Source organism: Callionymus lyra, chromosome 2 (genome assembly GCF_982586985.1).
Source record: "Callionymus lyra chromosome 2, fCalLyr1.hap1.1, whole genome shotgun sequence".
Taxonomy (NCBI): domain Eukaryota; kingdom Metazoa; phylum Chordata; class Actinopteri; order Syngnathiformes; family Callionymidae; genus Callionymus; species Callionymus lyra.
The window spans coordinates 7,345,358-7,371,461 of NC_141819.1; the positions used below are offsets into that span (position 1 = coordinate 7,345,358).

Here is a 26,104-nt window from a genome sequence, read left to right on the forward strand (position 1 = left end):
ACTAATCTCGTGTAATGTTTGCAATCAAGATGCAATTAGGCCTACTCTCAAACCATTACCAGGACTAACACACCCCTCAGTTTTCTTTCCAGGACAAATGGTTGTTATCGACTATACTGACATGTTGGTCCCAGTTTCTGGATACAGGTACCTGTTGGTGATGGTGGACGCCTACTCAGGATGGCCAGAAGCATATCCTTGCCGGAAAGAAGATGCAAAAAGCGTCTCTAAACATTTGGTTAACCATTACATTCCAACTCATGGTTTTCCCCATTGTCTGAAAAGTGACAATGGCACGCATTTCAAGAACACCCACTTACAACAGGTGGAGCGCCAATTGGGCCTCAGACACAAGTTTGGTTCTGTTTACCACCCCCAGTCACAGGCACAGGTGGAGAGAATGAACAGGACATTGAAGGACAACCTCAACCGAGTCATGATAAGTACCGGAGTCAACTGGCTCGCGGCACTACCAATGGCACTGATAAGTGTTCGAATGTCTGTTAATACCCGGACGGGCTACTCTCCATTCGAACTCCTAACAGGTTGCTGTTTTCCAGGACCCCACGCTCCATTACCAATATCAAACCTAAGGGGTAAGCCAACACACACGCCATTTGTCTCAACTGTACAGTTTCTTGGCTCCAGGTTCTCCAAGCAGACTGAAGAGGTCCCCAAGCAACCCGTCCCACTGCAGGTCACCCCGTGTGTCTACCTGAAGGTGCTCAAGCGAAAGTGGACGGAACCACGTTGGACTGGTCCTCATCGCGTACTGGAAAGGACATCTCACGCCCTCCGGCTGGAAGGCAAAGGAGATACCTGGTTCCACCTGACGCAGTGTGCAGCTGACCCCGAGAGCTGTGACAAACCCCTCCTCAACGTCAACGCCCACACCCCATCTACAACCCTGCCCCCCACCAACGTCGTCCCCGTCAACCTGGACAATCCTTCATCACCCCCGTCATCACTGTCTAACGTCTGACTGCTTGGCATGGCACCAAGAGTCGTGTGAGGAATTTTCCCTGCATCAACAACTGCCGCAGGTTTTTGCCCACACAAAACATTGAATATTATATTAGGATCAAGAAAAGGTGCAAGACCTCCTTGAATCCGCTGTTTCATTTTGCACTCTTTGAGTTTCGTTACGTTCTCTCGCATTTTTAATAATTTAGCTGTTGCACACTTAGTATTACCCATGGCTAAAGAGAAAAGAGACCTTGCCCAACCTCCTGCCTACCAGTTACTTTCTACTGTGGAACCAACTGCCCCCGTTTATCAGGACATCCCATTAAATCTGTTATCAACTGCATCTGTCCCTCTCCAAACCCCTGTTCCTGAATACCTGGATGCCCCATTAACTTCTATCTGTCCTTAAAAGACCGCTATTCAGCTTGGTGACACTGTATCTTATGCTTGCATGTTTCTCAGGCGATAATTTTAAAGGGTTTTAAAATTTGTAGCAATTTTGTATTCCGTTTTTTATCCGTTTTTATCTCTTGGTTGTTGTCCTCCTTCAGAGGCCAAAAGGGGAAGTTGAAGCCTCATTATATTTCTGTCAATCTGTTTGCATAACCTTATCACCTGTATTTGTTCGGGTGACACGTGCTGAGTGTTCTATTCAATAAAGGTCAAGCCCGAACACTCAGGAAACGTGTCAATAACTTCTGTCTGTAACTTTCACCCCATGAGTCAGACATAACACCAACTGAATGTTGCCTTATAAGGACTTGTGTGCAACAGTAGACAACGGCCTTGTAAGAATATATGCGCATGTTTTCACAACAGTAGATAACGGCCTTGTAAGAATATATGCGCATGCTTTCACACTCGTAACTCAGAGCTCTGTACACCTCTCGTTGTTATACGTCTTGTGTAACATCTTTAATAAATCTTTTTGCCAGACTATATTGGACCGGAATTTTTCTCTCACTAACTCAAGGATCCCAACGAATCTTCAAGACTACTTCACTCTCCAGAAATTAAGAGTATGGTGGAAGGTATAGCACAGAACATTAAGGATTGTGCTGAAACCAGTTGTGGACCTGTGCAGAGAGGTGGAATGATACATTGTCCCAGATGACAATGTTTTGCATCTGTTGTATTTGGTTCACTGTGAGGATGCTGTAAGTTTATTTCAGTAGTTGATCCAGAAATGCTGCCTTTTTGTAGAGCATGAACCTGATTGTTGTGTCTACAATTAAGCAATCATTTGCATCTGAGTGTTGTGTTAATTAAATCATGAGTGTGGTCATTTGAAAGTCAGTGTTTTGCAATATGCAAGGAACTGATATCATGATATGCATATGTGTCTAATGTATACAAATGTGTTTAGGGTTTTGCATTTGATTGTGTTCAGTAATTTGCAAAAAGTGTGAAGCTGACATTGTGGTTATAGTTGTGCTAATCAGGGCTGGAGTTTTTTTCCTCGAATGTAAGGTTTTTATAATTGTGTATGACTTTCGATTTTAGTGTTTATGCAATACAAAGAAACTGTAACATGGTTGTTTTCGCTGCAACGCCCTTTACAAGTGGGCCCAGTAGACTTCAGCTTTCCTGACCCCAAAAAGTTGCCTTGTTGGTGGAAAGTGAGGCCTTTTACAGGCGCGGCCTACTGCCCCCTGCTTTTTTTTTTCTCGTTATACTAGTTGCAATGACAATACATGACTAAAAAGAAAGAACCTATAATAGAACCATGGTTATGAAAAGAAAGGGGTTCATCTTGTGTTTGGGTCAGTCTGAACAAGGAAACTAGAGATCCTCGGAAAACTTTTAAACTCCTTTCAGGAGAGAAATGAAAGCACTTACAGTAAATTAAATCTTGACAATGAACCAGAACACCACACCTGGTAACAGTCTAACAAGAAACACCGGTTTCATGAGTCCCATAGTTTTATGTCAGTCCAACCCTTTATACCAGCGTCAGAAGGAGTTGATCAGTGTCTTGTTCCATCAGTTCTGGTCAGAAGAAGCTGAATTCTGCTCCAACATGGACCTGAGACCACAGAGAAGAGGAAAGCTGCAGACAGGTCAGTGACTCTCTGACTCTCACACAAGTCAGCAGTTGATGAAAAGAAATTAATCAGACATAACTAGACGATCCTTCTTGATGTTTACAGAAGTTGAAAAAGATCTAGAAATGATTGCAGAGAAAATCTGAATCTGACCACATTCAAACACCTGACATGTACATGTGTTTATTTGTCAGCATGTGTGGTGTGTGTGTGAGTATTTGTTTTGTATGGAAGTGTGAAACTTGACTTCCTGACAGGTTTTAAGGTGTCCTTTGTACATATTTACTGCTCAGATCCAGAGACATATTTATATCAATATGTTTGTAGATACATGAGTGGATAATAAATTGTACTTAAAATTAAACTTAAAAATGTTTCTCATTTACTAAAATAATGATCTTTATTTAATAAGACAACATGATGTATATGCAATTGTTTTCCAGGCATTTTACGAAATTAGGAAAAAACGAGAAGGAATTATAAGCTTGTTTTTATAACGTAACAAACACAGTGGGATCCTTCAAGTCTTCTCTACGAGAGTCACAGACGTTCTTGTGAAACAACATCACGTCAGTCAGTTATATCAGTTATATAAGTGAAGCTGCAGAATGAAAGCAGCTAAAGCCGGTTTCCTTCATGTGATCACGTGATCGGAACTATATCCTTAAAAACACACTTAAATAAATACACCATCACATAATATCAACATGCAAAGAAACACTTTCATTTTAAAAACATAGTAAGAATAAGTGCATGTGTTGAGCAGGTGAGCCACAAATTCTAATGAAGCTCAGAGACGATCAGACCATCATCATCATCATCATCATCATCATCATCATCATCATCATCACTACAGTGCTTTAAGTTACTGATCTACAGTTTTATTCTCGTTAAACTTGATCATAAAATGATTCAAATAAGCCAATGATAGCCTCTGTAAATACAATATTCTTGTTAATAAACGTGTATGTAAACATATAAACATTTATATTAAGTCTGGTCCATGTCAATAATGTTTGAAATATATAACAATATAAACTGTTAATCCATTTCATGATTTAATTTGTTTTTCTCACGGAAAGGAAAGTCTCGTGGTTAATTTAAACATCATTGACATATTTTAATGGAGGCGTGAAAAGGGATGAACCCGTCTGAACTCTACTTTGATTTGGATGAAGAAAGTAAAAATGCTTGAATTCCTGTCACGCACACATTCATCCATCTGAATATTTTTATGCACTATTTTCTGGGTTTGAGTGTACGAATTTTTTTAGTACGAAATCAATGCAATTCTAACATACATGAGGCCTTGAACTTGTCTGCAGTGGAGGATGAGATTTTGACACTCGTTTGAAAAACATGCTCCATCTAACCCTGCCTGTAGAGGGCGCAGAACGTGTGAAGTAAAATCTGTTTTCTTCTAATGAAAACAGGACATTATGAAAGTATTGATTATAGTTTTTACACTATGAGGCGAGAACAACTTTTGATGTTGACAAGAATCTCATGAATGTGTTTGTGTGAAGGTGAAGACTCTGCTGAGACTCATGGTGAGGACAGAGACTCCTTTAAATATCAGTGTGAGGAGCACGATGAACAGACCAGCACTCAGAGGTGAGACAAGGACCTCCAAGATTGTCCTCCATGTCTTCATTCTCACTCATTCTACTTCTGTGTTCAAGATCAAAGCAGCAGCAAGAACCTGCTGGACCTGGACCAAGATCTGGACCAGAACCCTGCTGCGTGTCTCTGAAGAGTGATGCTTCAATGGGGAGATTGATGGAATTCAGAGGAAGTGAAGAGTCTCCAGGTGTGAGGTGAGAGTGAACAAGTGTGAGTCTACCAGGTTCAAACTGACACATTAAACCAGAGAACTTCACTTCACTCACAACACCAGCAGGGGGAGATAAAGACACAATTAAAAAACTCAAACGTGGCTTTCACAGTTGTAGTGCAGAGGTGGACATGTGCAGCAGTGTGAGGACATCTAGTGGTTCAGCTGGTGAATACCAGGATAGAAAAAGATGAGAGTTGATCAGAGTTTTGTTTTCATCAGGATCCAGCAGGAGGAACCAGAATATTCTGGACTGTTGTGAGTCCTTGAAGTTTAAAGTCTCCATATGTTATAATATTATATTTAAACTAAACAGTTTAGTTTGATAATATTTTTATTTTTATTCAGATGGTACGTCTCCACACTGAAGAGCTTATTCACAGTCCTGACTTCATCTCTTCTTCTCAGAGTGGACCATCAGAGCTCAGAGCTTCTCATTGGTCAGCAACATCCCTCACAACTGGAAACCATACGGCTGGTATGTTCATGAACCAGAGGAGGTCTTAATCCTAGAGGTTCCTTCTGTTCACCATCATCATTCAGCTGAATCCAAGTTTAAAATCTCTGGTCTTTGTGGTTCTTGCGATGATCCACTATCACTCTGAGCTTCTTCTCTGTGATTCTGTTCCAGTCACTGGAGAGAAACTTCTACAACTATATGCAGAAGGAGCTGAAGAGAGTCTGGAGGTTTGTGAGTCCAGAGACTCCACAGACTGAGGAGGAAGATGAGAAGTGGAGAATCATCAGGGAAGACTTCCTCAGGATCACAGTTCATCTCCTGAAGGACATGGAGCAGGAGGATCTGGCCGAGCGTCTGTGGAGCAGTAAGAACATGTGAACACACATGAAGAAGCTGAAGAACACTTTCCTCAGATCTGAAGATTTTACTCCAATTTCACCTTCTACAATCTTCTGACTCGTGTGACTTATGTCTTCATTCAGGAAGTCTTGCTTCCTCTCAGTCATCATCAAAGCCAGCATACAGAAAAATCCAGCCGGATCATCTATATGATGCAAAGGAGCAGGTGTGGTGAACAACGTTGGTCTAGCCCGAGAACACATTATGCAGTTATATTTCTTATGTTGTTTAGCAGTTAGATGGATCCATTTTAACCACATGTTTTCTTCATAATATCCCATTTCGGTTGCCATAATGTTAATTTTATCTAATTCAGAAGTGCGTTTCTTAGTTACATTCAGGAAGAATATACCTATTGGATCATGTCCATTTCCTTAGCTTCCTAAACCATACAGTCCAGTGTCTTTGAGTGCAGGGGATGAAAGATGAACAGAAAGAGGATTACATCGATTCTTAACACAATTTGCTTTGGCCGTCATTTTAGTTATTGAGATTCGTTGAGCCAGTGGATAGAGATCAGTTTAATGACAATTCCATCTGGAGGGGCCAGTGTTAGCAACAACACTCTTCCAGGATGAACAAAGTGAATCGGTTTTAGATCGAATAATGTTCATGATGCAGTCACGGGTGGTACATTTTGCAATAGACCTGCTGAGGTTGCAAAGTGAATCAATCTTACAATTAGGATGCCAGACCAGACAGAGATACTTTGGGTTTGGTCGCCAAATGGCATCGTTTGTGCAGGATCAACAATCGGCAACAGAACAGTAGTCAATTTGAAATGTCTGATCTTTTCCTACCTCTGCGTTGTAGATAGGAGGATAGTTTGGGGCTTGACGCTTTTGTCTAGCAGACAAATTCATGGGCTTGGCCAATACTACAGATTTTGTTTTGATCTGGGCTGTAGCAGAATCAGTGGCCTTAGTGGATGTATCTGAGATGGAGAGATTTGTTTCCAGTATGAGAATCAGAATTATTATTTTATTTTGTCAAAAAAATCTGAGCTTTCTGTCTGCTGATTTTATAGCCTTTCTTACCCAAGAAACGTAATATAATCTCAGTAGCTCTTAAATTATCCTCAGCCGAGGGCGCACCAATTAAAATGTCGTCAGCATAATGCAAAAGAACAGCATTCTCAGGCAATGAGAGTTCCTCAAAATGCTTTTTTAGGCAATAGTTAAAAATTGCTGGTGAGTCAATGTAACCTTGTTGAAGTCTAGTGTATGTGAGATGTTCTCCTTGGTAGGTGAAGGCAAAGATATTTCTGCTATTCTCATGCAAAGGGATGGAGAAAAATGCGTTGGCAAGATCAAGAACAGAGAAATATTTTAGTTCTGAAGTGATAGCCGTGAACATCACAAAAGGATTTGGGACGACAAACCCAGAAGGTACCACAACTTGATTGATTGGACGGAGATCGTGCACCATTCGATATTCTGATTTACCCGGTTTTGGCACCGGCAAAATTGGAGTGTTCCACTCAGATTCAGCAGTGATTAAAACACCAGCTTTCTTCAATCCAGCAATAGTTGCCTCAATACCCTTTATTTTCTCAAAGGGTAGATGATATTGGGCACGTCAAATAGGAACGATTTTAGGTTTGAGAGTTATTTGGACGGATGGAACATGAATGAGACCAACGTCCGTCGGCCCATTGCTCCAAAACGAGGCAGGAATGCTGTCCAGCATAGCCTCAGCAGCAGGATGGTCTGTGTTCTCTCTGCCATGGGTCTTGTGTCTGTATACTATTTCTGGGAAGGAGCCAACCCTACTTTTGTGAGGAATGTAGTAGGAATCGGTGCTAGGTGAGAAGAATAGATTGTTATTCTGAGTTTTTACCCAATCACAAGCTGTCTTGCATTTTTAATCATGGGTCCCAGGGCTCTAGCTTCCCCACCAGCAACAACAGCCAAAGTAACATGAGGGACAGAAGTGTCGGAGAGAGCATAGAGAAAACCTTGTTCGTTTGTTAATTCAACTTCAGCCACCACACCGTCCTGACCCACAAAAATGTCACCGCACACAAGAGTCAAGTTCATGTTTGCGACCAGATCGTGGCCATTTGTCATCGTAGTCAGGGTCATCATCATCCCAGACATAGTTCATAGTTCAGTGAGGGGGGTCCACAGGTGGATCATACGAGCGCAGCAGCATAATCCATTTTTTCCAGGTCTCAAAAGTCTTTTCAAGTTCGGAGAAACCATCAGGGGGTTCAATCATGTTGAACCAGTACACAGCGGCCTCCCTCTCTGGTGCGGGCAAGAGTTCATTTTCGGTGGAGAGTTGGGCAAGGCTGAGTTCATGCTTGTACAGCTCAGGATAATTGCTGCAATTGTAGGTTTCACCATTTGGGAATTGGACCAAAGTTCCAGAGGGCGTGAAAGCCAAAGATGTGCCAGTGAGTGATAAAATGTCTCTTCCCAGCAGGCCAACTGGACATTGAGAAGAAATCAATAGTGAATGGGTAAACTTGATCCCCAATAGTTCACAAGGGAGAGGTATGCTGAAATGGAGGACCTGTCGTGTCCCAGACATGCCAACAACTGAGGTGGTGTTGCCAGAGATAGGAAGTTCATATTTACTTGTGGTGTATCTTGCACCGGTATCCAGCAACATATTCATAGTCTGTCCTCCAACAGTGAGCTCTATGAGTGGTTCTTTGAGAGCTAACACCTCAGAGCAGCGTCTCGGGCTTCCCTATTGTGGCATCTGATATTGATTTGGAGCCACGTAACCGCCAAAACCACCCCTCGGCCTGGGTGGACCTCCACGTCTCTGGAAGTTGTTGAATCCATTGTCGGTTGATTGATAGTGGGAACATTCATTCGCCCAGTGCTCCAGAGCGCCACAGATGAAGCAAGCTTGGTCGTTTGGACTGCTTCGGTTGTTTCTATACCCTCGTCCTCTTCCCCTGCCACGCCCACGCCCTCCAGCAAATCGCCACTGTGGAGCCATGATAGTGCCCTCAAAAGCATTTTCCAGGGCAGAGACAGGAACAGAAGTCTGAGCCATCTGTTTCCTTTTAGAGTCTTCTTTTATGTTTTTAAGTTGGGTTCTGGATAACTGTGTCTGGACGTCATAATAAGAGTTCTTTGCACTAGTTTCCCCTTTATTGTGGATTTTCAAAAAATGAATGACGTCAGTAACCCAGTCGTCATAAGGTTTACTATTAAGGTTAACCACTGAATCAAGACCCTTCTCGACAGACTCAGGCAGAGAGTTTATCATATTCATGCGGAACACTATTTGGGTGGACTGATCATGGCGAGGATCAGCTCCAGTTAAGTCTTGCCATGCCTGGAGACACCGATGTATGTACTCTCCAGGTTCCTCCATTGGCTTCGGTGGCAGATTAGAAAGTTGTCCAGAAGTGTAGCAGACAGGAAACTGTCGTCTGATAGCATTATACAGAGCCACGCGGTGATACTCGAAAGGATCGTCAGGATCGACGTCTTGAGTATTTGCTTCCTGTTCAATATTAGCTGCAGCCGTTGAGCCAGCAGCCCTGGAAGTGATGATGCGGAAATCTCTCATACACAGTTTGTCGCCCATAGTGTGATGTTCAATGCTACGAATCCAAGGTGTACCTCCCTGAGAGAGTGGAGGCATATTCTCCACTATTGACTGCAAATCCTTACGAGTGTAAGGAGAGTATATGGCTTGTGTAGGATCGTTAGGAAAAGGAACCATCGGCATTTGAGGAGTACCACGTGAAGGGTTCCTTGCATACTCTTTTAGTGATCGTAAATTATATTCACGTTTCGGCTGAGTCTTAGACTTTGCACCTCTAGGAGGTTGGGTAACTACCGGCGCCAGAAAATCTTCGTTTTCAGGATCACCATCAACAAAATCACATGCTTCCGACTTGCAGTTGGAGAACCATCATGTGCAGTCATGTGACGCGAACTAAATGCAACAGGTGGGATTAACTCACCAAGCTGGTCCCTTGAGGCTTGCTCAGCCTTACCTGAGGGAGTACTACAAGTATTTGCAGCTGACATTTGGGCACGTATATTTCTTGACGGATCATGATTTGGCACTTCCCCAGTAAACTCTGCGTCTTGGCTTTCGGCTTTCAACCACTTTCTTAGGTTTCGGTTTCTGTCATTAGTGCTAACCAAATCAAGCATCCCAGAAACAATGGTGACAAGTGGAGCTTGAATATCAGATTCAATATATCTATATCAGATATCGTCTGATATTCAAGCAAGATGACTAAAAATTAAATAAAAATAATCGAATTCACAACAAAGTATCGTCAATTTAACTAAAGAAAGGAAAAGTTAAAACAGAAGAAATAGTAGTATTAAGAAATTTGACTTGTAGCGAGTAAAAGAAAAACAAATAAATAAAATAAAATCTAATGGGAGAAAAAATTATAAAATAATGATTATAATAATTATAATAATAATAAAAATAAAATAAAAATAAGAATGTAAATTAAAAATAAAATAAAAAAAGAATAGAAATAATAATAATGATAATAGTTAAAAATGTTAAAATAAAAAAACAACAAAAATAAAGAAAAATTTAAAATTTAAAACAAAATTAAAAAAAAAAAAAAATTGTAAATGATAATAATAAAATAAACGAAAATAATGGAAAATTAATAAAAATGAATGTTTAAAAAAAACAACCCATATATATATATATATATATATATAAGGTTATAACTAATTGTTAAAATAATAAGATGTAATTTGTAATTGAATCTGTTTATTTTATGTAATTTAAATGTATTAATCGAAAAATTAAGAATACTGATCTAATTAGATAAATGTGATTGATTTAATTGAATAATTACACTAATTGAGTCAGTAGCAATAATCAATTAAGAAGTAAGTAAAGGGAAAACCAGCAGGGGGCAGCACATCAAACACAACACCAAAGATCAGAAATTGAGAGAAGAAGAGAAAACAGGAACTAGATGTCAACAAACGTACACACGTGCAAGCAGTCAATGACACACTTGTTTCAGATAAGCAGTATTAGTTAAACAAAACAACAAAAGTGACATGCAATGTGACCAATTGTAAGTTGATCAATTTTGAGTTGATCAATTGAGAGTTGATCAATTGAGAGTTGATCAATTGTGAGTTGATCAATTGACCATGTGAAATAGGAGGAGAGGGTGGTTAAGATAATGGGGTCAAAAGGTCATTAATACATGCAAAAACAAAGGATGTCAACAATCAATGTTAATTGTGTTATTGTTATTGAACACTGCAGAAGAAGGAGAAAATTGAAATGTGAGTTGTTTTAGTTTTTCTTCTTAACCCAATTATAACACTAATTAACTGTATAATTAACTGTATATATTTATATATACCTTAATTAAGAAACAGGAATAATTGTAAAATAACTATTGTCAACAAAGAGTGTTGCTTAATAAAGAGAGAAGATAATTATATTAAACCCAACCAAAATACTTAAGAGATAAACAAAGAAGGGAAGGAAATAAAGAAAAATGGGTAACAATAATACTGATAACAAGAGATAATTGAAATCAATTAAAAAAAATAAAAATAGAAATGACAACAATTGGTAAAGGTAAGAGAAAACGTAAGAAGTAAAAAATTGAAGGGAGAAGAAAAAATAAAATTCAGAACACCAAAATAGAAACCTGAACAATCACTTTACACATTCACTTCAATTAACATTACTTGCTTTCATAAACAAACAATCTAGAAAATAGAATTCAAGATGAAGAAATAATTTGTGTGCGGAGATGAACCAGCAGGGGGGGTCAGTGAGGAAAAAGTGGGAAGTCTTAGAAGTCCAACCTCTAAGTGAAACCACTCCTACCAAAAAGGAAACTTTCTTTCGGAGCTCAGTTGCCTTGCAGCAGCTGACAAGACAACGTCTGCCAAGCAGCAGTTCTTATCAGCAAGAGATAGTGTCCAAAGACACACACACACACAGACTCTCAGCTGAATCACACAAAGTCGGAGATCTCCCACAAATGAATGCAATTTTTTACAAGTACCGCAGCGAGAAAAAATTATTCAAAAGATAAAAATATACAGACACAGATAATTTAAACAAAACAATATGTCATGACAATACGACGACAACAGTATTTTACCAAAACAGGTCAGAGAGACACACTATGCTACGTGGAACGAGACTCTTACCAGCCTGTCGTGTCTAAAGTGTTGAAGTCATAATGGCAGGAGCCTCTCAAATCACTCAATTAGCTTCCAAACACCCTGGATAGGAGCCTCTCAACTATTGCATTCTATTTCAACCCCCGTCGAACTAACTCTAAACTAATCACCAATGAGACTTTATCCATCACCGTGATTGTTCGGAAAAATTAACTAGTCCTGACTATACTGCCAATTTTTTTTTTGTGGAGCCTCTCAACACAACACAATGAGATCTAACTGGCCTACACACCCACAGCTGGCAGAGTCTTCAGACCAGGATACTGGGAGAGCCTCTCAAATCCCACTATCCCCAAATTAATGATAGCTACTTGGCTTACTGAAAAAGTATGTCTACCATAATCACCCATTGGCCAAGCATCCTAACTAGTTTAGGAATCTGAAATTAAAAATGTCAGACGCCCCGTAGAGGGAGCCACTTATACTTCCACCCCTACTCTGAATTACCAAGGGTTACCAGGTCGTGTAACCGTCTCCTCTGCCTATCAATTCAACTTAAATTCTGATCAGTGTTTTTTCTTCAAAACTTCACAACGTTTTTTCTTCAAACTTCACAATGTTTTTTCTTCAAAACTTCAACCCGGGACACGATAATGTTGTCTACGCTTAAAACAACAACAAACAGCAACAGACAATAAAATACCCCAAAAACGAGCATCAGCTTAAGAAAGCACTATTGTAAAATATAATCTAAATTTGTGACAGAACCAGAGACTTTTGTTATTCGTCCAGGCAACCAAAACTAAAAAATATCTAAGCTTTCCTAACTTACAATATACTTTCAATTAATTCCAAAATACAAGCTAACAAAAATCTATGTAAGAAATAAGAAAAAATCTTTCTCACCTGATTCTTGAAGTAAGGTATAGTGGCGCCTCTGGTTGCCTGGAGAACAATCAGCTCAGAGTTCCTCTCGGAATCGAAAAGGCCTTCAAACCACCAGTCCACGCCAAGGGTCACGGTCACCAATTTGTTTGGGGTTTCTCTGTTCCGAGGAACACCGACCCCTCCCCAGTCTCGTACGTGGTGGTGGACAAGAAAGACAGACACAGTATTGAGTTTAAGAGAAATAATGCTCGTTTAGTGAATTATGCAAAAGACAGAGACAAGAACTTACGTGATCACGGGCGCTAGCAAGCAGAGAGATCTATCGCAGACGTCTTCAAATGCCAGAACGCAAAGATCAGACAAAATGGTGGATCTTTATAGTAGAATATTCAGGTTAAAACCTCTAGTCAAATGTGAATGTAGGATTGGTCAGTGACTGTAAACACTTGATTCTAAGATGGCCGTCGCAGGTGATCGTAGTGGAAATTTACCAAAGTTGTTTCTTCTCGAGAGAGTTTGTTCCCAGCAACTTACTGGACTGTTGTGTCTTTCAGTGTGAGTTCTCAAACAGGTTTACACTGAATTCCTGGAATCTGGGATTGTTTAATCTTTCTGTGTGTGTGAGGCTTTGTGACCTCGGCCTTTGAATTGTGAACCTGAGTTTAGTTTAAGTGAATGCAATGCAAGAATAAGATTATTTAATATGAATTAAATATGAAAGATTATCAGTTAATCAAGTGACTATTTGAAATGTGTGTTAAATCTAGATGATTGATTACAGTAAAGTTTTCATTTCCTTACAGTGTGGAGGACGACTGAAGAGGAGCCTGCAGAATAAGTTCCACAGTGTGTCTGAGGGGGTCGCTAAAGCAGGAAACTCTGCTCCTCTGAATGAGATCTTCACTGAGCTCTACATCACTGAGGGGGGCACAGACCAGGTCAACCAGGAGCACGAGGTCCGACAGATCGAAGCAGCCACCAGGAACCAGACCAGACCAGAAACCACCATCAGACAAGAAGACCTCTTTAAAGCCTCACCTGACAGAGAACAACCAATCAGAACACTGCTGACGAAGGGTGTGGCTGGCATTGGGAAGACCCTCCTGACACAGAAGGTCACTCTGGACTGGGCTGAAGACAAAGCCCACCAGAACTTCCACCTCATTTTTCCTTTCACATTCAGAGAGCTGAACCTGCTGAAAGAGAAGAAGTTGAGTTTGATGGAACTTGTTCATCTTTTCTTTCCTGAAACCAAAGATCTCAGCAGCTTTGAAGGACTCCAGGTTCTGTTCATCTTAGATGGTCTGGACGAGTGTCGACTCCCTCTGGACTTACTCAACAGTCGGCGCCTGATAGAAGCTACAGAGACCACCTCAGTAGACGTCCTGCTGACAAACCTCATCAGGGGGGATCTTCTTCCCTCAGCTCGTCTTTGGATCACCACACGACCTGCAGCAGCCAATCAGATCCCTCCTGAGTGTGTGGACATGGTGACAGAGGTCAGAGGGTTCACTGACCTCCAGAAGGAGGAGTACTTCAGGAAGAGGTTCAGAGATGAGGAGCAGACCAGCAGCATCATGTCTCACATCAAGAGGTCACGAAGCATCTACATCATGTGTCACATCCCGATCTTCTGCTGGATCACTGCCACAGTTCTGGACATGTTGAAGAGCACAGAGACAGGACAGCTGCCCAAGACCCTGACTGAGGTGTACATCTACTTCCTGGTGGTTCAGATCAAAGTCAAGAAGCTGAAGTTCGACGGAGGATCTGGGACTGACACAGTTTCTGATCCTGAGAGCAGGGAGATGATGGAGTCTCTGGGAAAACTGGCTTTTGAGCATCTGCAGAGAGGAAACTTGATCTTCTATAAGTCAGACCTCACAGAGTGTGACATCAACATCTCAGCAGCTTCAGTTTACTCAGGAGTGTTCACTCAGATCTTCAGAGAGGAGAGAGGACTGTACCAGGACAAAGTGTTCTGCTTCATCCACCTGAGTGTTCAGGAGTTTCTGGCTGCTCTTCACGTCCACCAGACCTTCATCAACTCTGGAGTCAACCTGATGCAATCAAAACCAACATCTTTCCGAAAAATCCTTAGTAGAAAAAGTCAAACAGAATGGTTCTACCAGACAGCAATAGATAAAACTCTGAAAAGTCCAAATGGACATCTGGACTTGTTCCTGCGCTTCCTTCTGGGTCTTTCTCTGCAGACCAGCCAGAGTCTCCTTCCAGGTTTGTTGACACAGACAGGAAGTAGCTCCTGGACCAATCAGAACACAGCAGAGCTCATCAAGAGGAAGATATGTAAGAATGTGTCTCCAGAGAGAATCATCAACCTGTTCCACTGTCTGAATGAAGTGAAGGACACTTCTCTGGTGGAGGAGGTCCAACAGCAGCTGAGATCAGGAAGTCTCTCCACTAAACAAATCACTTCTTCTCAATGGTCGGCCCTGGCCTTCATCTTACTGTCCTCAGAGGAACATCTGGACGAGTTTGACCTGAAGAATTACTCTGCTTCAGAGAAGGTTCTTGAGAGGCTTCTGCCGGTGGTTCAAGCTGCAAACAAAGTTCTGTAAGTTGATCAAACACTGAAACATATCTGAAGATATGAAGTGAACATGAATGTTTGTTTTACTCTTTCATCTTTGTTGTCTTGTTGTCATGTTTACAAGGTTGATCATAATCTTTGATAACCTGCTTCAAATTTTCTAAACAAATGATGATCATCTAATAAATTCAGATACTTTTAATGTTTCCTCAAATAAAATCTTTAAATTATCGACAAATAAATAATTAAAAAAGTCACTTGTTGATGAAACTCGTCTCTTTCACAGCCTGAGATGTTGTGGACTGTCAGAGAGAAGTTGTTCACTTCTGTCCTCAGTCCTCAGCTCTCCGTCCTCTAGTCTGACTCTACTGGACCTTATTAACAACGAAGAGTTTGCAAATATTCTAATAGACTGGCTCATGTTAAGAAGGTTAAGAAACAAATGTTGGTCAAAAGAGCTAAAGCGTCAAAGTTATCGATCTCATGGCAACTATGAATAGTGCACGACTGACACACCAACGCTGTCTCAAATCGCATGGCTCCATCTCACATTGACGTTGTAAACAGAATTTACATCATATATATATATATATATATATATATATATATATGCATAAACTTACAGGTGCATTTTTAGCCAGCAGTAGAAGGATGAGACGTCTTCGGTGCTGCATAAATATCTCGCGAATATTTCGTTACTCATATTTTTTCTTTATTTCTTCTTCCAAACTTGCAAAACGTGCTGCCAGCATGTGGCGATAGTGTTCCTACAGCTGGTTGAAACCATCGTTAAATAGTAGAAGAAGAAGAAGCTGTTGCGTTATTTCCTGTTAACTTAAGAAGGATTGAAGGGGTTCAGGTGTCACTACAATCTTCTTGTTGACAACAAACCACAACCTCAATATTGTTGTTACTCTATCATCATGTTCATGTTGTTATCATTGTAATATATGATATATATTTATACTGATTCTGTGTATTATGCCAGGCATTGTACATCACAGAGATATTGACAATGTTTATGTATTCATGATGTGTGGGTGTGTTTACGGAAGTGCGTATGTTACGTACGTGTGTTTGTAATAAACTACCGGAGTAACATCCACGCTGGTGTCTCGTGTCCCTCACTACACCAGTGAAACTAAGAGACGAACCCGAATATATTACAGTGACATCATGTTTAACAAAGTTGTTTCTAATTTATACAAACAAGCTTCAAATATTTAAACAATGATGTCACGATGATCTGATGAGAGTAAATAGTTTCGTTTGTTTTTAAATAAAGTGTTTAAAGTTGAATAGAAAATTAAAAAAGTCACTTGTTGATGAAACTCGTCTCTTTCACAGGCTGAGCAGTTGTTTCCTGTCAGAGAGAAGTTGTTCACTTCTGTCCTCAGTCCTCAGCTCTCCGTCCTCTAGTCTGACTCTACTGGACCTGAGTATCAACCTTGACCTGCAGGATCCAGGAGTGAAGCTGCTGTCTGCTGGACTGAAGAGTCCACACTGTCACCTGGAGACTCTCAGGTCAGAACATCATCTTCTCTACATCATCAAAGCTCAAATGTAAAGTCAGAGGTGGAAACACGAGTCAAAGTCTGTCATCACTTTGTTCTTCTACTTTTATACGGGTTAAATAAAATCAATTCAGTCTTATCTAAGTTCTAAAAGAAAACATTATAAACAAATCCTAAAGTTTTAACCAAATGTAGAGAAAAATGCCAAATAATAAAATCTTCATAACACTTGTAATGATGGTATAGTGACATATTTAAATGATGTTGTGAACCATATAGTATGAAAAAAGGCAACACGTCAAGCAGAAGTGCAAATAAAGCACAAATGTGTATATTTATGAAGCTGTTTTGTAATAAAATAACATTAAAGAAAACATCATCATAGAGATTTCTTAAAAACATTTATCCACATTTGTACAGTAAGACATAAGTAGATTTACTACACAAACTGGACAAAACATGTTCTGTTGATACATAAAGTATTTAGTCATTGCCTCAACTTGAACAACTTGATCATCTTTATTAACAAGTACAAGTTAAACCTGACGTGAAGCAACAGAATAATATAAAACAATATACCGTAAATATCAATCATTTATGACACTCGGAGCGTAACATTAGATGAAGTTTACTTACTTTTCTTTCTCTTTGGTTTTAAATCTTCCATTACTTGTCGCTTCAGTCGGTGTTTCAACAATAAAGTCACATGTCCATCACTTCTGTTGTGGCTTAATGTTGAAGTGTCGTCGCTTTTGCAATCGCATTAGTGTTTGCATTTGTTGTGAGCTTTGTTGGCCACCGTAGCTCAAACTGGTTTAGTCTGGTGTCACTGTTTGACCAACATTTATATTGAATTTGAAAGGCTTCCATTTTTTATATGTATTTTAAAAGGCTACGAATTAAAAAATATTGAATCTAGGAAATGTATTTTTAAAGTGTTGAAGTTAAAATATCAAAATGAATGTGTGAAAATGTTTTAATTAATTTTTTAAATATTTGAACATTTGAATTCAATTACTCAAAAAACGAATTCAACGTTACAACATTTGAAATATTAAATTCAACCATTCAATATTGTGATGCTCTGAGATACTTCCATAGGGGAGACACAGGTGGAAACAATCAGGGGAGAAACCAGACAGGTGACACAGGAGGAAGGGCAAGTGACCTGAAACGAGAGGGAAGTTACTTTTCAAAATAAAACACAAGACAAGGAGCCCAAGATATTCTTTATTATGGTGTGACCGCAAATAAAGCCTTTAAATTATCGAGAAATAAATAATTGAAAAAGTCACTTGTTGATGAAACTCGTCTCTTTCACAGGCTGATCTACTGTGGACTGTCAGAGAGAAGTTGTTCACTTCTGTCCTCAGTCCTCAGCTCTCCGTCCTCTAGTCTGACTCTACTGGACCTCAGTAACAACAAGCTGCAGGATCCAGGAGTGGAGCTGCTGTCTGCTGGACTGAAGAGTCCACACTGTCACCTGGAGACTCTCAGGTCAGAACATCATCTTTTCTACATCATCAAAGCTCAAATGTAAAGTCAGAGGTGGAAACACGAGTCAAAGTCTGTCATCACTTTGTTCTTCAGTGAAGCAGCTCATAGATACATTTGTATGTTTGTGTAGCAGGTAAAGATGTTACGTAGTTTATAAAAATATCATCTTAATAAATCATTGACAAACAAACAAGCGTCAACTTTAAATGAAAATGAATAATAATCAAAAGAACATATTTCAAAGTTGAATGTGGTCAGAATGTGGGACTATCACAGCACTAACAACTGCTTCTGTCTCAATGTTTTCTTCGCTTGTTCCCTGAATGAACTTTTGTGTTTGTTCATCTTCAACTGAAGGACATGAAACTACATGCGTACACTGGAAGAGTTAGGAGCTCAGATTGGCTGCTCTGCATGTCAATCAAATGTTTATTGTGAGGATTGTTTGAGATCTATTCTTACGTCTGAACGTCAACCAATCCACACAATAACCATTTGATTGACATACAGAGCAGCCAATCTAAGCTCTCTTCTCTATAATTCACAGATAATTAATGTTCTTAGACTAATTAGGTTAAATTGGATATTTTACCACGGCACATGTGACCATCGCTCACGGCGCACTAGTGTGTTGCGACACAGTGGTTGAAACTGGTCTAAAGCACAATCCCATCACACAGGAGTTGTCAGACTCTGAAGTCGAGGTTCAACTCCATTAGGTGTTGCTGGTGTTGGTAGAAGACTGTTTACGTGGTGAAGTGTTTTTGGTTGGTAAAACCATAGACATGTATACATAGTCGCTGCATTGACTGATGTGTATAAAGCGCCGCCATGTTGGTACAGTGCCTTCACAGGCAGCAGCGCATTTAAAACTACAGGGAAGGAGGAACTTCTCAATCTTAAAATACAATTATTCGCAAATTCAAAATGTTTTTTTTAATAGTTTTTATAGTAATATATTCTTTATAATAATATCTATCTATCTGGTCTGTGGTTTGAAAAACAAACCCCGTAAAAAAAAACTGACAAATGAGCGATTTATAATCACTTTTATAGTATAAACACATCATTCCTCTATAGACATAATGCACTGTAGGAGTGAGTGGCACTGTTCCAAGATGGCCGCCCTGTATACACACTGCTCTAGTGGATGGCAGTAGTCTATGTATATATGTCTATGGGTAAAACAGTTGCTTCCATCACATCTGTAAACATTAGGAACAAGTCATTATAAACTTACTTTTAATTTTATGGTAATTCAAAGTAAACAGGACATGCAAAGAAAATTATAGTTAACATGAAATAAAGTTAAAATGACAATATGTTCCTGAAATGCTACTTTCATATGGTCTAAGTTCTAAAAGAAAATATTATAAACCCATCTTGAAGTATTAACCTAATGTAGAGAAAAAAGCTAAATAATAAAATCTTCATAACACGTGTAATGATGGTATAGTGACGTATTTAAATGATGTTGTGAACCATATAGTATGAAAAAAGGCAAAACGTCAAGCAGAAGTGCAAATAAAGCACAAATGTGTATATTTATGAAGCTGTTTTGTAATAAAATAACCTTAAAGAAAACTTAACATCCTCATAGAGATTTCTTAAAAACATTTATCCACATTTGTACAGTAAGACATAAGTAGATTTACTACACAAACTGGACAAAACATGTTCTGTTGATACATAAAGTATTTAGTCATTGCCTCAACTTGAACAACTTGATCATCTTTATTAACAAGTACAAGTTAAACCTGACGTGAAGCAACAGAATAATATAAAACAATATACCGTAAATATCAATCATTTATGACACTCGGAGCGTAACATTAGATGAAGTTTACTTACTTTTCATTCTCTTTGGTTTTAAATCTTCCATTACTTGTCGCTTCAGTCGGTGTTTCAACAATAAAGTCACATGTCCATCACTTCTGTTGTGGCTTAATGTTGAAGTGTCGTCGCTTTTGCAATCGCATTAGTGTTTGCATTTGTTGTGAGCTTTGTTGGCCACCGTAGCTCAAACTGGTTTAGTCTGGTGTCACTGTTTGACCAACATTTATATTGAATTTGAAAGGCTTCCATTTTTTATATGTATTTTAAAAGGCTACGAATTAAAAAATTGAATCTAGAAAATATATTTTTAAAGTATTGAAGTTAAAATATCAAAATGAATGTGTGAAAATGTTTTAATTAATTTTGAAAATATTTGAACATTTGAATTCAATTACTCAAAAATCTAATTCAACGTTACAACATTTGAAATATTAAATTCAACCATTCAATATTGTGATGCTCTGAGATACTTCCATAGGGGAGACACAGGTGGAAACAATCAGGGGAGAAACCAGACAGGTGACACAGGAGGAAGGGCAAGTGACCTGAAACGAGAGGGAAGTTACTTTTCAAAATAAAACACAAGACAAGGAGCCCAAGATATTCTTTATTATGGTGTGACCGCAAATAAAGCCTTTAAATTATCGAGAAATAAATAATTGAAAAAGTCACTTGTTGATGAAACTCGTCTCTTTCACAGGCTGATCAACTGTGGACTGTCAGAGAGAAGTTGTTCACTTCTGTCCTCAGTCCTCAGCTCTCCGTCCTCTAGTCTGACTCTACTGGACCTGAGTCACAACAAGCTGCAGGATCCAGGAGTGGAGCTGCTGTCTGCTGGACTGAAGAGTCCACACTGTCACCTGGAGACTCTCAGGTCAGAACATCATCTTTTCTACATCATCAAAGCTCAAATGTAAAGTCAGAGGTGGAAACACGAGTCAAAGTCTGTCATCACTTTGTTCTTCAGTGAAGCAGCTCATAGATACATTTGTATGTTTGTGTAGCAGGTAAAGATGTTACGTAGTTTATAAAAATATCATCTTAATAAATCATTGTAATGATAAACATACAAGCGTCAACTTTAAATGAAAATGAATAATAATCAAAAGAACATATTTCAAAGTTGAATGTGGTCAGAATGTGGGACTATCACAGCACTAACAACTGCTTCTGTCTCAATGTTTTCTTCGCTTGTTCCCTGAATGAACTTTTGTGTTTGTTCATCTTCAACTGAAGGACATGAAACTACATGCGTACACTGGAAGAGGGAGGAGCTCAGATTGGCTGCTCTGCATGTCAATCAAATGTTTATTGTGAGGATTGTTTGAGATCTATTCTTACGTCTGAACGTCAACCAATCCACACAATAACCATTTGATTGACATACAGAGCAGCCAATCTAAGCTCTCTTCTCTATAATTCACAGATAATTAATGTTCTTAGACTAATTAGGTTAAATTGGATATTTTACCACGGCACACGTGTAATAATGGTATAGTGACGTATTTAAATGATGTTGTGAACCATATAGTATGAAAAAAGGCAACACGTCAAGCAGAAGTGCAAATAAAGCACAAATGTGTATATTTATGAAGCTGTTTTGTAATATAATAACGTTAAAGAAAACTTAACATCCTCATAGAGATTTCTTAAAAACATTTATCCACATTTGTACAGTAAGACATAAGTAGATTTACTACACAAACTTGACAAAACATGTTCTGTTGATACATAAAGTATTTAGTCATTGCCTCAACTTGAACAACTTGATCATCTTTATTAACAAGTACAAGTTAAACCTGACGTTAAGCAACAGAATAATATAAGTAAGTAAGTAAGTAAGTAAGTAATATTTATTTATATAGCGCTTTTCCAGACCAGGCTCACAAAGCGCTTAAACAAACAAAACAATACTCAAAAAAGTATATACACTTTAAAGATCCCGTAAAAAAAAAATAAAAAAAAATATTGAATCTAGAAAATGTATTTTTAAAGTGTTGAAGATAAAATATCAAAATGAATGTGTGAAAATGTTTTAATTAATTTTGCAAATATTTGAACATTTGAATTCAATTACTCAAAAATCTAATACAACGTTACAACATTTGAAATATTAAATTCAACCATTCAATATTGTGATGCTCTGAGATACTTCCATAGGGGAGACACAGGTGGAAACAATCAGGGGAGAAACCAGACAGGTGACACAGGAGGAAGGGCAAGTGACCTGAAACGAGAGGGAAGTTACTTTTCAAAATAAAACTCAAGACAAGGAGCCCAAGATATTCTTTATTATGGTGTGACCGCAAATAAAGCCTTTAAATTATCGAGAAATAAATAATTGAAAAAGTCACTTGTTGATGAAACTCGTCTCTTTCACAGGCTGATCTACTGTGGACTGTCAGAGAGAAGTTGTTCACTTCTGTCCTCAGTCCTCAGCTCTCCGTCCTCTAGTCTGACTCTACTGGACCTCAGTAACAACAAGCTGCAGGATCCAGGAGTGGAGCTGCTGTCTGCTGGACTGAAGAGTCCACACTGTCACCTGGAGACTCTCAGGTCAGAACATCATCTTCTCTTGGTTCTGATAAGTTTCTAAAAGTGTTTCTCCTTCATTTCAGTCTGTCAGGGTGTTGGATCTCAGAGAGAGGTTGTTCTTCTCTGGCCTCAGCTCTGACATTGAACCCATCCCACCTGAGAGAACTGGACCTGAGCGAGAATCATCCAGGAGGACCAGGACTGGAGCTGCTGTCTGCTGGACTGAAGAGTCCAGACTGGAGACTGGAGACTCTCAGGTATGAACAGAGCAGCAGAACTCACTGACTGAACTCCAAAGATCTTCAGACTGAACATTTGATGCGCAGACTCTTCATCTGAACTGAGCACATGAATCCAAACTCTGAGTTCCTCCATGTTCTCCTGCTGGACACCAGTGGAAGCATGAAGGAGACAGTTGAGACTGAGCAGCCTGTTTATAGATCCATCTTTGTTGTCATCAACAGTCATGACTGAGTCGTCCACTGAGAATGAAACAATATTCATGAAACATCTGAATCAAATGAATCTGATCTTCTGACTCTTTCTTCCTCCAGGCTGTGGACCACATAGGTTAGACCTTCATCCATGAATGGTGAGTTTGATTCCATTGATTGACTTCAACATCAAAGCTCATCTGCTGACACAGCAGTTGAAGGTCTTTGTGGACATGGACTTGATGAAGAAGATTCCAGAACAAACGTGCAGATGTTAAAGACTCACAGTTACAGTATCAAGTGAAGCTCTGATTCCAAATCTTCAAGTCCTTCAGCTCAAAACTCTTCAGGAGCTTCAACATCAACATTGTTTCAGTTTGACTGTCAGTGGAGAACAAAGAAATATTTCTGTCAAATATTTGAAATCAGACGTGAGTTTGATCATCAACTCACAATGTTGAGTCACTTTAAACATCATTTCACACATGAATCACTTCATATTGAATCATGTGTTCACTTGAACATCTTCATCACAACTAGACTAGACTCATGTTAGCTACATGCTAGTTTAGCTGCTGACTTCATCTTCAAATCTGACATCCAAGATGATTCTGGGATGTTTCAGTCACATGGTTCTTCTCTCAAGTTCTCAGAAGAATGTTGACAGAACATTGACTCGTCTCAGTTTGGATCAGTATATGATCGTCAAGACAACGTTCTTCCACCATCATCACCTCATGTCTCTTCTTCTCTCAGTCTTCACTCTCACTGGACTCACACACAGCAGCGCCTCCTACTGTCCAACGACAACAGGAACTTGATGGAGGATCAGGATTATCTGGATCATCCTGACAGATTTGAAAAGCTGCGACTGGAGGTTGAGAGGAAGTGAGACTATCAGTGTGACTCTCAGAAGAAACACAAGGGAATATGTTATTAAGTAAAATGTTTCCTAACATACCTGCTGGATTTGTTTCACGTTTGTTTGTGACTTTTATGATCGTTCTCTAGTTAAACCTCTTTAACACTGAAAGTAAGTGGTTTAATGGTTATTTTTTCAAACTGTACTTCTCAACAGTAGCTAAACATGATCGTGACAGATTGACTTCATCTCATCTGTCGCCTAGAAATGATGTCATCAGAGGAACAGAGCGAGAGAAACATGAATTAAAAAAGATCAACAAATTCAATCCTCTAGTCAAACAGGTTCAAAATCATACAGTTCTTTGCACAAGCTTCTCAAAATCACACTATATTATATTTTATAAACTGGTCATTATTTGTTTAATCGACAAGTGAATCTACACTTTGACAAATGTATCGTGAGACAATCTTGATCCAGTTTAGAGAGTTTTTCTTTTATTAACTGCAAATGAAAGTGTGTTAAAGTAACAGTTCAATGTATTCAACATTATTTAATCATGTAATTGTAGGTTAAATAAAACTATTACAACAGTTCTGGAATCATGTGATGTTTTAAGTCTTTTGTTGTCTTTTTATGTCACACGTCTGAAGTAATAATTCACACAAAATTAAAACTCATTTTCTACTCACCCTTATGTCGACTCAGGGTTGGGATTATTTTCAGAAAAATCTCTTCTTTTTAGAGTCATAGACAAAAATGTTTGTTAATTTTAATGTAGCGACTGGAGCTCAGTTGTCTTCGTCTTCATCTTTGTCCAAAAAGACACTTAAAAACATCCAAATACCTTCATACTGCTCGACTGTAACGTCCATCTAGGATTAAAGCCTCCACGTGAGAAGAATTATTCATAAAAACGCTTAAATGAATCTATATTTTAAATGTGTTTGTAGTGAAAGATCTCAGTCTCTCAGTGTAAATCTTGTGCACTGACACTTTCAATATGTTTGATGAGGAAACACTAGCTGGAGCTGAGCCTGAGAACTTCAATAAATATATTTAATATTTAAATATTTAAAAATAAACACGTACTTGGATCAAACCTAATATCATTTTAAAACGGAGGCGCCACCTACTGAGCATTAAACATGATGACACTGTTAATGAAGCTTCATCTCACCATCACTAGTTTTGGATGACCAGCATGTCAGAGTAAGAAGAACACGCCGTACAACAGTGGTGCTTATTGAAGCCTCTAATATATATCCTAATATATTCAATGGCTACATCAGGGTTTTTACAAACAACAGGTTTGTGATAACAACTTTCTGTGATGTATTACAAACAACACTTATTTACTTTCTGTGATGTGTTGAAGAGTTGGATTGAAAAAACATTGACTGTAATCTACAGTTTCACCACTAGATGACGGAATTTCCACAACTGTTAGTGAATAAATAAACACACCAGTCACTCTATCATCACCTGTCATGGTTCACTCATCACTGTAGTGAGGAATACATATTAGTTACCTGGATGTAACTCTAGTTCTATTATTACATGCAAAGCCCTCTAACACGCTTCGCTATTGACGCTGTACACGACCACGATGCAGCTTGACAGACATCTTCAGCCGTCACTCCTCTGAACAGGGCGGCTGAAGATGCTAAGCCCCTGGTGGATTAAAAAATAATAAATAAACAGAAAAGAATAAAAAAGCTAAAAATCCAATCCCTTATTTACTAAAAAATAATAAAACAATAGTAAATTTATGACTTATTGTTAAAATATTAAAATGTTATTTAAAGTAATAATTGAAAAATTAAGAAAACAAAATAAACATGAATACTGATAACTAGATAAATGCAATTGATTCAATTAATTAAAATGAAATATTTACACCAATTGAGTCAGAAATAAGGCAATTAAGAAGTAAGTCAAGAGGGCAGGGGGCAGAAAAGCAAACACAACACCCAAGATCAGAAATTGAGAGTAGAAGAAGAGACAAAAACAGGAACTAGTGCTGTGTCTCAAATCGCATACTTCTCTTAGTATACTAGAAGTTAGTATGCATCAGGATAGTGTACGTACTAACAAGTAACTAATTATACACAGATAATATGTCTCAAATCAAACTCTGCTGCTACACACTAACAGGAAATGACGCTACAGCTTC

General features: G+C 38.8%; 1 protein-coding gene across 1 annotated transcript; it reads left to right on the forward strand.

Annotated features, from left to right (window-relative positions):
• Positions 1-2,944: 2,944 nt before the first annotated feature.
• On the forward strand, positions 2,945-24,493 carry LOC148085216 (NLR family CARD domain-containing protein 3-like). Its single transcript, XM_087783367.1, has 14 exons — positions 2,945-3,026; positions 4,538-4,625; positions 4,694-4,828; positions 5,254-5,323; positions 5,477-5,669; positions 5,788-5,870; positions 13,503-15,274; positions 16,598-16,774; positions 18,088-18,261; positions 20,798-20,971; positions 22,480-22,653; positions 22,716-22,889; positions 23,187-23,224; positions 23,823-24,493. The coding sequence occupies exons 1-13, from the start codon at positions 2,987-2,989 to the stop codon at positions 23,200-23,202; spliced, it is 3,270 nt and encodes a 1,089-aa protein (XP_087639493.1). The 5' UTR covers positions 2,945-2,986; the 3' UTR covers positions 23,203-23,224; positions 23,823-24,493.
• The last annotated feature ends 1,611 nt before the right edge of the window (positions 24,494-26,104 follow it).